The 13,367-nt window shown below is 54.7% G+C and overlaps 1 protein-coding gene across 1 annotated transcript; it reads right to left on the bottom strand.

The window, feature by feature from the left end:
- Positions 1 to 4,393: 4,393 nt before the first annotated feature.
- Positions 4,394 to 5,338, bottom strand: LOC107153322 (putative olfactory receptor 2W6). Its single transcript, XM_015498841.1, is given in 1 exon segment — positions 4,394 to 5,338. A coding segment is annotated over 1 exon segment (945 nt).
- Between the last annotated feature and the right edge of the window lie 8,029 nt (positions 5,339 to 13,367).

Genomic DNA, 13,367 nt, shown 5'->3' on the forward strand with positions numbered 1-13,367 from the left:
CAATCCTCCTGCTCTTGAGGCCGATTGGCTGGGTCACGTGGGCGGAGCCAAAAAAGTCCCCCAATGAGCAGCTCCCTGGTCTGAAAGGGCAGGGAAACAGCCCAATGAGCATCACAGCAGAGGAGCCAATCAGCTAGATGTTGCTGGGGCCGCTGTGAGCCAATCATCAGCCGGCAGCTGGAAGTTTGCTGGGGCCCCTTCGGCTGTGGCTCTCAACACTAGCCCACTCTGAACCTGGCCCTGAGCCCCAGGGAACCCTAGCCCACTCTGCACCTGGCCCTGAACCCCAGGGAGCCCTAGCTCACTCTACACCTGGCCCTGAGCCCAGGGAACCCTAGCCCACTCTATACCTGGCCCTGAGCCCAGGGAACCCTAGCCCACTCTATACCTGGCCCTGAGCCCAGGGAAGCCTAGCCACTCTACACCTGCCTCTGAGCCCCAGGGAAGCCTAGCCCACTCTGCACCTGGCCCTGAGCCCCAGGGAACCCTAGCCCACTCTGCACCTGACCCTGAGCCCAGGGAACCCTAGCCCTCTCTGCACCTGGACCTGAGCCCCAGGGAACCCTAGCCCACTCTACACCTGGTCCTGAGCCCCAGGGAGCCCTAGCCCACTCTACACCTGCCTCTGAGCTGCAGGGAACCCTAGCCCACTGTGCACCTGGCCTTGAGCCACGGGAACCCTAGCCCACTCTGTACCTGGCCCTGAGCCCCAGGGAACCATAGCCCACTCTACACCTGGCCCTGAACCCAAGCAACCCTCACCCATTCTGCACTTTGCCCAGAACCTAGGGAACCTTACCCCATTGTGCACCTAGCCCTGAGCCCCAGGGAACCCTAGCCCACACTGCACCTGGCACTGAATTTAGGGAACCCTAGCCCACTCTGTACCTGGCCCTAAGCCACAGGGAACCCTAGCCCACTCTACACCTGGCCCTGAGCCCTGGGAACCCTAGCCCACTCTGCACCTGGCCCTAAGCCACAGGGAACCCTAGCCCACTCTGCACCTGGCCCTAAGCCACAGAGAACCCTAGCCCACTCTACACCTGGCCCTGAGCCCAGGGAACCCTAGCCCACTCTACACCTGGACCTTAGCCCAGGGAACCCTAGCCCACTCTACACCTGGCCCTAAGCCACAGGGAACCCTAGCCCACTCTACACCTGACCCTGAGCCCAGGGAACCCTAGCCCACTCTACACCTGGCCCTTAGCCCAGGGAACCCTAGCCCACTCTGCACCTGGTCCTAAGCCACAGGGAACCCTAGCCCACTCTGCACCTGGTCCCGAGTGCCAGGGAACCCTAGCCCACTCTGCACCTGGTCCTGAGTGCCAGGGAACCCTAGCCCACTCTGCTCCTGGCCCTGAGCCCCAGGGAGCCCTAGCCCACTCTACACCTGGCCCTGAGCCCAGGGAAGCCTAGCCCATTCTGTACCTGGCCCTGAGCTCAGGGAACCCTAGCCCACTCTACACCTGGCTCTGAGCCTCAGAGAACCCTAGCCCACTGTGCACCTGGCCTTGAGCCCAGGGAACCTTAGCCCACTCTACACCTGGCCCTGAGCTCAGGGAAGCCTAGCCCACTCTGCCTGGCCAAATCTGGACACAATGCCCCCACCAATAGAAATGGACCGTGGCCTCCTACATCATCCCTACCTTGGTTTCTCACGCCCAGCTGCAGAGGTGTGTCAGATGTTTTCTTAATTTCATAATTTAGGAAACAGATTAGAGATCTTAAATGTGAGACCCGAAAGTGGAGAATAGCTGGCAGAAAACATAGATTAAAAGCTCCATGACAATAACTTTTTGGATAGAACCCCAAAATCACAGGCAACAAATGTGGAAATGAACAGAATTCCATCAGACTGATGAGCTTCTGCACAGCAAAGGACCCAATCAACAGCAGAGGAGGACAGAATGAGAGAGCGCACCTGCAAGCCACACCTGACAGGGATCAGAATCCCAGACACACACGGAACCCAAAAAGCTCAACAGGAAGAAAACATGTAATTTGATTCAAAATGAGAGGAGGATCTAAATAGGTATTTCTCAAAATAGATATTTCTAACAAGGAGCATTCAAATGCCCAACATGTATACAAAACCTTCAGAACCACTGACAATCAGGGCAACGCAAGTTAAGACCACGTGAGATGTCACCTCATGCTTGTTAGAATGGTCATTATAACAATGACCAAAAAGTAATAAATGTCAGCAGGGTACAAAGAAAAGGGAACCCTTGGGCGCTGTGAGCACAGCCACAGCAGAGAACGGCAGCTCCTGTGATCCAGCAGTTCCGCTCCTGGGCGTGTATCCAAAGGAACAGAGAGTAGTGTGTAAGTGACAACTCCCTCCCACATAAACTTCCACAAAGAACTCACTTGCAGTGGTGCTTCTGAAATGCTCCTTAGGCAAGGTCCCTTAAGCCAAACCAACCAAAACCAAACAGATCCAAGGAGGAGCCAGATGAGGAGTCCACCCACTGAGCACAGCAGTGTGGCCGTTGGTCCTTCACAATGCCACTCTGTGACACCGGCTGCATTTATCCCTGCATGACAAGGAATGCCAGCAAGCACAGAGCCTCCTCCCTGTGCGGCCAGGAGACAGTCTAGACAATTCCGTCACCCACAGCTTCAGAGAGGGTCTCAGTAAGCTCTGCAGCAGAATCTGCCCTGAGCCTGAGATAAGGGTTTCCTTCCCTTGCTGGTATCTACTCTAAGCCAAGGACAAACGGAATCCCACACCAGGCCATCTGGAAGGGCACACCTGCGGCCACGCTCTCAGCTCCACTGACTTAAGAGGAGGGGTCCCAAGTGCTGCTGTTCACTGACTGGCAGCCATGCCGCTGAGATTCCCAGCCCCTCAGCTCCATCTCACCCAGAGGCACGGAGTTGCCCCTGGGCACTGGCACAGCATCTTCCCAGAGTAAGTGTCCCCACGGACGCTCTCCAGACCCCTTCTCCAAGCGATTCATCCACGGATCATTCCTCGGAAGGGTGGGATCAGCGGTTTCCAGCCAGGGAGCCCAGCAGAGTCATTATAGGTTAAAGCCACTGAGCCTGGCTGGGGGTCAGGTGGCTCTCAGTGTGAACCCATCTTCCGACACGCTCTCTGCTCCTGGGTTTTGTACCCCTTCAGGGTTAAACTAAAGCCAGGACTTAGAATAAGGCTAGTCTATGAAAGGGACCATCCGTTCACCTGGAACAGTCACCGGAGGGACGCTGCTGAGCAAGGAACAGGGTGGGCCGAGGCTCTCTGGTCACTCCCACCCCCCCGAGGGTGCTCATGGTTCAGGACATGGGAAGAAGGCTTGGGGAAAGAGAGGAGCCGACTTTAACTATTCCCAACACGACAACTCCCAGGTCTGTCTGTCACCAGAGACTGAGGGGAGCCTTTACAGACGCCTGCCCAGCCGTGGTCTTGCACTCTGGGGCTGTGGAGCCGGGAAATCACATCCTTGGGCTCTGAGGCACCTGCTGCTGCGGCGCTGCTCTTAGTGACGTCCGGCTGCACTGACCTTGTAAGATCGCCAACAGCACCATGTCTGGTGAGGTTGGCCAGGAACCTCCCCAGGAGACCAGGATCATCGGTCCCCTCGAATGAAGACCATCTGCCCGGCTCCTGCTTAGCCCTCCTGGGAGCACTCTGCTGTGAGAACAGCCAAGGAGAGGGGCCACAACCCCCAGTCCTCCATTCCAGAAGATGCACCTAAAAGGCCATTCCCGGCTCATGAGGACAGCCTGGGCAGAGGCTGTCCTCCCAGCATGCCCAGATGCCCATTGGAAATGCCACCACAGTCGTGGGCACAGGGGTGCTGAGAAAGGCTGCTCACTGTCTCTCTTTGACACCTAGGATGTAGTTGCAAACTGCCTGGTGCTTGTGGGACAGGGTAGATGACAAGTCCCCTGCCATTGTGGAGCAGAGCTCCTAGAGCTGACAGCTGGTCCCACCCAGACCCGGCAGGGTGAGCCACACTGGAACCCTGAGCCGCTGTGTTGTCAGCCTCACTTGGTGGCTCAGGTGACTAGGAACAGCTCCAGCAAGTCCTCTGCATGGATCAGGCACCCCAATCTGAGCTCCCCGTGTCCCAATGCTCCAAAACCCAAAACCTCCTCAGCACCATCAGCACCCCACCATGGAAACCCCACCCGGGACCTGCAAGCCTGTGGCGACACAGGTGATCTGAATGCCTACACAGAGACTTTGAGGCTATGTGTATGTGCACACAGGAAACACAGATGGATGTCACGTTTGTACTTGAGACTCAAGTGTGAATTTGAGATATCTCATGATGTATATGTGAAGATTCCCAGATCCGCCTCAGCCCGCCTCCACAGAACACCACTGGCCTGAGGATGTGGACGGGGGCACTGCACTCAGCAGCCAGATGCAAATGCTGCTCACTTAAGCTTCCCTAGACCCCTTCTCCCAGCCCAGGAGCCTGGCCACTGCCCCCTTCACATCCTTGTTCCTCAGGGTATAGATGAGGGGGTTGGCGCTGGGTGTGACCACCGTGTAGAAGAGTGTGAGGAACTTGCCCTGGTCCTGTGAGTAGCTGTTGGCCGGCTGCAGGTACATGTAGATGATGGTCCCGTAGAATAGAGAGACCACCAGCAGGTGGGAGGAGCAAGTGCTAAAGGCCTTCCTGCGCCCCGCGGTCGACCTGATCCTCAGCACTGCAGCTGTGATCGTGCCGTACGAGACAAGGATCAGGGACAGGGGCACCAGCAGAAGCGCCACCCCCAGGGCAAAGGCACAGGCTTCCACCAGCATGGTGTCCTCACAGGACATGGCGATGAGAGCCGGCATCTCACAGAGAAAGTGGTCCACCCTGCGGCGCCCACAGCGTGAGAGCCGCATGGTCTGAGGACACATGACGAAGGCATTCAGAAAGCCGCAGCCCCAGGCCACAGCGACCAGCTGCAGGCAGAGGTGGGGGTGCATGAGCACCATGTAGTGCAGGGGCCGGCAGACAGCCACGTGGCGGTCGTAGGACATGACGGCCAGGAGGACGCACTCGGTGGAGCCCAGCACCATGTAGATGTAGAGCTGGGCCACGCAGCCGTGGTAGCTGATGGTCTTGTCTGGGCCCCAGAGGTTCCACAGCAGCTAGGGCACAATGCTGGTGGTGAAGCAGAGGTCCAGGAAGGACAGGTTCCCAAGGAAGAAGTACATGGGCGTGTGGAGCCTGGCATCCACGAGGGACAAGAGGACAATAGCAGTGTTGCCCACCAGTGCCAGGACATAGAAGACCAAGACAGAGGCAAACAGGACCCTCTCCAGTCGAGGCCGGTCAGAGAAGCCCACCAGGATGAACGCCTGGAGGGAGCTGTCGTTGCCGCTCCCCATGGCCACCCCACTGTGTGCAGAAACAGCAAGGGCACTGGTAAGAGAACGCAGCATGGCCCCCTGCCCGCTGCACCCGGCTGTGCACTCAAGAGAGTTCAACTCTGAGTGTACACCTACGGATGCCCATTATGTGCAGGGCAGTGTGCCCGACTCCCAGGCGGGGCATGGATCTGTCCCGGAGCCTGCCGCCTTGGGGAACGATACAGGCATGTGATGACCAAGGCGGGTCAGAAGCTCAGCCAGAAGAGTTGTCGAGGGCTGGGTGTTGGCCAGTGGCTCCCAACGGGTGGGGAGAGCCCTGCAGCAGCGCCTGTGTTAACGGAGGCCATGACCTGAGAGCCAGGCTCTGGCTGTGTTCACAGAAGGAATGTGACCTGTGGCCCACTGAGCAGGATGCTCCCACAAGAGCCAGCAGGATGTGCCCAGGTACAGAGGCCAAACTCAGGGGCGATACTCAGGGACTTCGCGAATGCACACACGAGGCCACCTTGAATGGCAGGCCATTGTATCAAAACAGGACCCAATAATTCTTGAGGTGACAGGTGTGATTCTGCCTCTGCAATACATGACCTACAACCCAGCTTGGTATCCTGTGTGTTGGCTTTCCTCATGCAAGATGGAAAGAGGACAGGGCTTTTAGGTCCCTATCCATACCTCCCATGTCTACATGCCTGGTGACAGTGGGCTTATACCTTGGCCACCTACAGCCTCCAGGGCTATAGTTGTCTAAGACAAGGGCTGTGAAGGGGACCCTGCCTGATAGTGCCAATAGCTACTGAGGAAGGCCTCCCCTGAGACAGTAGTAGCAAGTGACACCAGGCAACACAGGACAGTGGACATGGGAGTACAGAAGCATTTTGAAGGACCCCTGTGTGCCTGTGGCTGCTGCCCCACCTGTCGGCCCTCATGGTGGAGTCTGCAAACTCTGCCTGGCTGAAGCTGTGGTGGGGATCCCTAAGTTTGAATCCAACAGTTCAGACACCAGATCCCCAGCCAAGCCACACAAAGGGGTAGGAAAGGGGCAGGGAACCCTCAGAAGTGGCCAGACAAGTGCTAAAGAACTGGGAGACTTTCACAGGCATACTTTGCAAGTGTCGAATGTGAAGAGCAGCTGAGCTTCGGTATCCACAGACCCATTGCTAAATTTCACCCCATGGAGAGACCCAAGGACTGGCGATGACAAACTACACAAATTGTTTAGCAATGGCTGTCACTTAGACTGCCACTCCTGAGCCAAAATTGCAAGGTTACCTCAGGTCTTTTAAAAACATTTTTTCTCCATGCTTTATTATATCAGTGTGAGGTGGCCACCACGCATAGTCCTCTGACTCGCATCCTGCCCAGGTGTTTAGTTGACAGTCATGAAATTGCAAAGGAGCTATGAAAATGTCAAATTCCTTTAGTAGTTTCATTGGCATGAAATAATAAATGTGAACTCATTATGGAAACTTCAGCCTAATGTTCTGAAATTGGGTTGGTGAATGGGACTCGATTCTCTGACCTAAGGTTATGCTCCAACCACACCAACTCATGGAAGACAGACCAGGACTTTCTAGGCTTTAATGGATAGAAATTAACAACAAAGAGTAGGGGAACTATTTATATTTCAGATATACTGCACATTCTTATTTAGGAATTTTAGACCCCTTTTTCCCCATGCAGGGACCTGCCACTGTGAGACAAAGGCATTGATCTGAAATGTGGGTCCAGGCCACACCACCCACTGAGCTAAGGTGAGACTCTCTCTGGCCACTCCTGTCTCTATGCACTCCCTCCTTCCAATAGCAGCCAAGCCCAGGGCTCAGGTCCCCTGCTCTGCACTCCTCTCCTTCCTATAGCAGCCAAACCCAGGGCTCAGGTCCCCTCTCTGCACTCCCTCCTGTCCTGTGACAGCCAAGCCCAGGGCTCAGGTCCCCTGCTGAGCACTCCCTCCTGTCCCCTGCCAGCCAAACCCAGGGCTCAGGTCCCCTGCTCTGCACTCTAACCTGTCCTGTGCCAGCCAAGCCCAGGGCTCAGGTCCCCTCTCTGCACTCCCTCCTGTCCTATAGTAGCCAAGCTCAGGTCTCAAGTCCCCTGCTGTGCACTCCCTCCTGTCCTATGATAGCCAATCCCAGGGCTCAGGTCCCCTGCTCTGCACTCCCTCCTGTCCTGTGCCAGCCAAGCTCAGGGCCCAAGTCCCCTGCTCTGAACTCCCTCCTGTCCTGTACCATCCAAGCCCAGGGCCCAGGTCCCCTCTCTGCACTCTCTCAGGTCCTATGGCAGCCAAGCCCAGGGCTCAGGTCTCCTGCTCTGCACTTCCTCCTTTCCCATCCTTTTCGTGCTGTAGGGCTGTGGCTGCTGTCATTTGTCACCTTTCCCTCACCAACTTGCACTCACATGCCTACAGAGAGCTCCCTTAGTCTCAGCAGTCTCTAGAGGAAAGCCTGTGATTCTTTTCACAATCGCAGAGAAGCTCTCTCTATGCTGATACAGAAGAACAGAGCTTTCTGTTCAACCTGGCTCCTCTCCTACACAAGAGTGTGGTTTTATGTGTGCCTCTAGTCTCCAGGGGCACCCTGGGTTGGCCCAGCAGGGACTAGGCAAACAAGTAGAACAGAATCATCTTTATATGCCTACGATTCATTGTAGAAATCAGTGTGTTCTATCTTTTTTGAATCAGATGCAGTATCTTTCTCAAAAATGGAGTTCCAAATTAGAAGTCGGTATTGGGAAGCTCCTTACTCTGATGCACACTAACCAATATAAGCCCTAATAGAAGCCACCACAAAGATGATTTCAGTAGAGGATCAGACCTGAGCCTCATTTCCACACACACACACACACACACACAAAATTCAAAGTCCTCACCCTTCTTATTCCGGGAAGGTTGAGGACCTGAGGTTCTGAAGCCCTTCTTCTCTCAATTCCAGAGATCAGGGGGAGACTTCTCCAGGAATGAGCAGCCAATTCTGGCCCCTTTAGTTTCTGGGTCTTCCGAAGGCAACTTCAGTGACAACTCTGATAGAAAATCAAACAGAAAAATGACATCTGACATGAAGAAGAGTTGGTGGAGCTCTCAGCAGCAGAAGGAGGAGGAGAAATCACTTCCTGAGGTAGGAGTCTCACCTTAGCTCAGTGGGTGGTGTGGCCTGAACCCACATTTCAGATCAAAATGCCTTTGTCTCACAGTGGCAGGTCCCTGCATGGGGGAAAAGGGGCCTCCATGAGGAAGTAGCCTGGGGTGGGGAAGCAGGCTGAGTCCCAGGCACAGCCAGGGACACCATGGCACTGGCTCACCTAGGGGCAGGAAAGGTGGCTTTCATCTCCTGTAGCTGTGGGAAATGAGGCACCTGGGGACCTGAGGAGGCTGGTGTCAGCGTGTTTACAGAGCCAAGCCCAGGGGACCCCAGGGACTACGGTGCTCTCAAGGACCCCCAGGGAGGAAGCACTGAGCTCCCAAATATAAAAAAATTAGCATAAGCCTCACAAATGTAAAAGGAAGCATGCATAGAACCCACAGGCTGAAAACCAAGACCCAGATGGAAAGAACCCCCCAAGATTTCAATCCGCAGAGGCCTCCAGCCTTGGTAGATTCAAGACAACCCAAGCACCAGCTGTCCCCCACACAGGCTCAACACCATTCTTACCCCAAACCACACCCCTTCCAATTTGTAGCTATAGTCAAGATTATTCTACGTTTTTTAAGGAAAGGAAAATAAACTAGAAAGGCAAATAGTGAGTAACTCTGAAAAGATAAGGAACACAGAGGAGAGAAGCAGCCTACCTGACTCTAAGAGTGTGTACAGAGTCACAGGACTGGAGCAGGGAGGGCAGCAGCCCATAGGTAAAGACTGCTAGGGCCTGGAGCAAGCTTCCCACGTGGGCTGCAGCTCCCAGGAGATTAGGAGCAATTCTGGGGAGAAGACACAGCCTGAGGACAAACGCTGGCGCTGAGGACACCTAGGGCCTCAACATAGGTCTCCTGTGTGACCAAACATTCTGGACCATGAACTTGGGTGCAAATGGACCACACAGCTCAAGGAATTGAATGTGTTGTGGGCTTCAATGCAAACTGTAAAGCTATGTAATTTTAAAAGAAGGAGGTGAGGAAACCTTCAGGACCCAGGAAGAGGCAAAAAATTCTTAGACTTGACTCTCAGCAACCCACAAAAGGAAAGGTTATTAATTGGGCTTAACCCAAATCAAAACTCACCTAGGAAAAGATACCACTAAGAGACTTAAAAGGCAAGCTATAGAATGGAAAAATATTTTCAAACTATAACAGAGGTTGGGTGTCTAGAATATATGAAGCTCTCTCAAAAATATTCACAGTTTAATCCAATTAGAAAATGATCAAAAGTCAGGAGGAGGTGTCTCACCACAGAAGATACATCATGTGTTGGGGACACTGGTCATTAGGCAAATGCAAATTCAGATGCAAATGAAACATCGGCACAAACCTATCAAAAAGCTCGAACAAAAAATACAGAAAATAACAAAGGCTGACAAAGAGGTAAACAAACTGGATGATGGATAGTTTTAAGAAAGGGAGAGAATGACGCCCTTAAACTGATACATGGATTTGGCTCTTGCTAGGCACCATGGCACAGGCCTGCAATCCCTGCTACTTGGGAGGCTGAAGCAGGAGGATTGCAAGTATTAGTCCCGCCTCAGGAACTAGGCAGACCCTGTCTCAAAATAAAAAGTAAAAAGGGCTGGAGTGTAGCTCCATAGTGGAGTACTTTCCCAGAATATGTGAGGCTCTGGGTTCCATTCCCAGCACAAAAAAATAGAAAGAGAAAAGAATGTGAATGGGGCAGAAGCTATACTGGACTTGAATTATTGCTTTTAAAACCTGACTGAAATGTCCAAGAGATTCCAAAACGAAGTTAAATGGAAAGCCTACAGCAAGCTGGTGCTGCCTCCATGTTTGGGCCCTGCCTTTCCCTCTGGCTATTCTTCGAGTCTTTGCTTCAGCCCAGATGTCACCTGCTCCATGAGTCTTGCCCTGTGCACACTCACTGTGGTCCCCAGTGCCCCTCTGTGCTGTCATCATGGGTTCAGGGATCCCACCAGAATGGGAAACTGCCTTCTACACCTCCTGGTTTCCCTCACCAGCTACGAGTCCCTTCAACCAGAAAGCAAGCTCAGTGGAGCGAAGACCCCATCTGCAGCCCCCAACCCACAGCACTCTCGCCAGCTTGCAACCTCCCACAGGGTGGGAGACAGACCAGAGATGGATGGAAGACAGAGGAGAGACAGGGATGATGGACAATGGCAGATGATACAGAGATCAGAGCTGGAGGATAGACACAGAGTGCATGGATGGGTGGATGGATGGATCACAGATGACAGATGATAGACAGATCACGGATGACCCATACAAGATGATGGATCCTGATAGATGGATGACAGATGATGTAGACACAGGAGCTGGAAGGTAGCTACAGGATGGATGGAGGGATAGATAGGCAGACAACACATGATTGACAGAGGAGGGGGACATATGATAGATGACGGAGCTGGATAGAGAGATGACAGATGACATACATATCAGATAGGTGACAGATGACACAAGATGGACAGAGATAGAGAGACAGCTGGCTGAGTGGAAGAATGACTAGCACTCCTCACGGGGACAGAGGCTTGGGTGGAATTCTGTAAAGCACATTGACCGGCTGCTCCTCACTCACACTTATGTGGATTGTATGTAGCGTAAATTTCCATGTGGGGATCTGGAGGGGTTGGCCAGACCCTGTGTGGGGACACCCGTAAGTTTGGCTGGTCTATGTGTGGGGACACCGGGAGGGGCTCACTGATGCCTGTGTGGTGACACCTGCAGGGATCTCTGCCATCTCTACATAGCTGAACCTGACCCAGGCCCATGCTGAGTGGTGGGGCAGAAAGGCCTCTCATGAGTCAAACCCATGTCACCTTTCAGGAAATGGGGCAAGCCGGGAGATCCAGGGATGTGCCTCCATGTGCACTGAGGCCCAGTGGTGACATTGTGACAGTGCTCTCCGTGCTGGGCTTGCACTGGTTCACCAGGAGCCCCCATGGCGAGAACAGCCCTCACAGTCAACAAGGCATTCACACACCAAGCCAGGCGGTGTCTGCTCTCCCAGGGACTCTGATGGGTGACAGCCACACTGGGAGCCCAGGAGTGAGTGTGATGGCCAGGGTGAGGGAAGCACAGCTCCAGCTAAGGCCCTGCGCAGCCTGCTTCACCAGAGGCCCAGCTGCCCCAGAGACTCTGTCTGGCCTACAGGCCAGGGCTGCCCCAGAGGTCACGGCTGCCCTGGAGGCTGTGGCTTCCCCAGAGGCTGAGGCTGCTCCAGAGGCTGAGTCTGCTCCAGAGGCCGTGGCTGCCCCAGAGGCGGTGGCTTCACCAGAGTCCATGACTGCTCCAGAGGCCGTGGCTTCACCAGAGGACACAGCTGCCATGGAGGTCGTGGCTTCCCCAGAGGCCATGGCTGCCCATGGGCTAGAATGCCCATGGTGCGGGACAGAGATGCTGGGTTCTCACTGGAGCCACGAGCTGCTTCGCCTGTCATGAACAATGACACCTGTCCTCAGTTACCTTACCCTGGACGCGCTCAGCTCATCTCATCCAGAAGCCATGCCGGGCCCAGGAAGTACTTGGGTGGGAGCCTCTGGGGACTTGGAGTGGCTCCCTGTGCTGGACACAGCTCCCTCTGCCTGCTCTGGTAGGGAGCCACACAGAGACAGGAGGTGGCCACAGACTGCTCAGCCCCTGGGGTGAGAGCTTTGCTATGTGAAGAGACTTCCTTCACTTTCAGCCATGCACCCCAGGGGAAGACTGTTCTCAAGATAATGAGAGAGACATGACTCCCACTGGATGCACCTTCCTGCAAACTTGGCCCTTGAACTAATCACCTGCTTGCACGTGGCTCAGACCCCAGAGGAGCCAGACACTAACCCTCAGGAGGCTCAGTGGAACAACAAATGCTCTCTCTTGGTTAAATTCTAGAGTCTCCACAACAGGATCCCAGACCCTCTGAAGAGTCACCCATCTCCTGAGCAAGGGCTCTGTGTTTAGGGCGGGCCGTCACTCTGCTCAGCTCCTGCTTCTCCCCCTCCAGGTAGGGGAGTCAGGGCAGGGCTGGGCATGAGAGCAGGCCCCCTCCTTTCTCCTGGTGGCTCCACAACACTGCAGGACTCTCACCCAGGACGGGTGGCCGAGGCAGGCAAGGGGACAGAAAAGCCTTCCTAGGCCCTATCTTCCCTCTCAGCACAGCAGCTTGCAACCCAAGAAAAAATCAGGACTGAAAGAGGTGTGCATCTATGGAAGCTGCTGACAGAGGAAAAGGCAGTAGCCTAGACTCCTGAGAGCAGGACAGAAGGGCAAAGAGCCCATGTGGACCCCTCTGCAAGCCCAGAGCACTGGACCAGTGTCACACAGCAGGAGGCAGGCAGGATGCTCAATCTGATTCCAACCAAGTGTGGAACGTCGGGTGGCAAAGAAGCCGCATGAAACGTGGAAGAAATGCCACTTGCAAGTGAGCTGTGAAGGAGCCGGCAACCCCCTACAGGAGGCAAACTGGGCAAGAGCTGAGGGACTCCTGCTGCCACTGTGGAGGAGAGGAGGTGCTCTAGTGAGAAGGGCTCCAACTTGCAAGAAGGAAGGAGAAACTTCCAGACAGGGGACGGACATGCTACCCGCCTGGCCTGCTGCCTACACGTGGCCTAGGTGTGTCAGTCATCACAGAGCAGCACAACAACATGCGACATTTTATAGTGATGATGAACGTTAGGACAGCTTCCGGGGAGCTTGCCCAGGATCCACTCCAGCAGTGTTGGGAGGCAGGACGGCTAGTGATGGAAGGACAAGCAAACAGAGCATGAGTGCCACAAAGGGTAGGACTGGGCAGTCTGACCAGGAGAGGGGCTGTGTTGGGCGTGACGGGAGCAGCCTCCCCTGGTGCACAGAGGGGGAAAGAGGAGCCAGCTGGAACTATACCCCCTGAGTGTGCTCACAGCCAACAGCAAGAGGAGGTTGGTGGGACAGGAAACAGAGAGAGGCCACATC

The sequence above is a fragment of the Marmota marmota genome, unplaced genomic scaffold, assembly GCF_001458135.2.
Source record: "Marmota marmota marmota unplaced genomic scaffold, marMar, whole genome shotgun sequence".
Taxonomy (NCBI): Eukaryota; Metazoa; Chordata; class Mammalia; order Rodentia; family Sciuridae; genus Marmota; species Marmota marmota.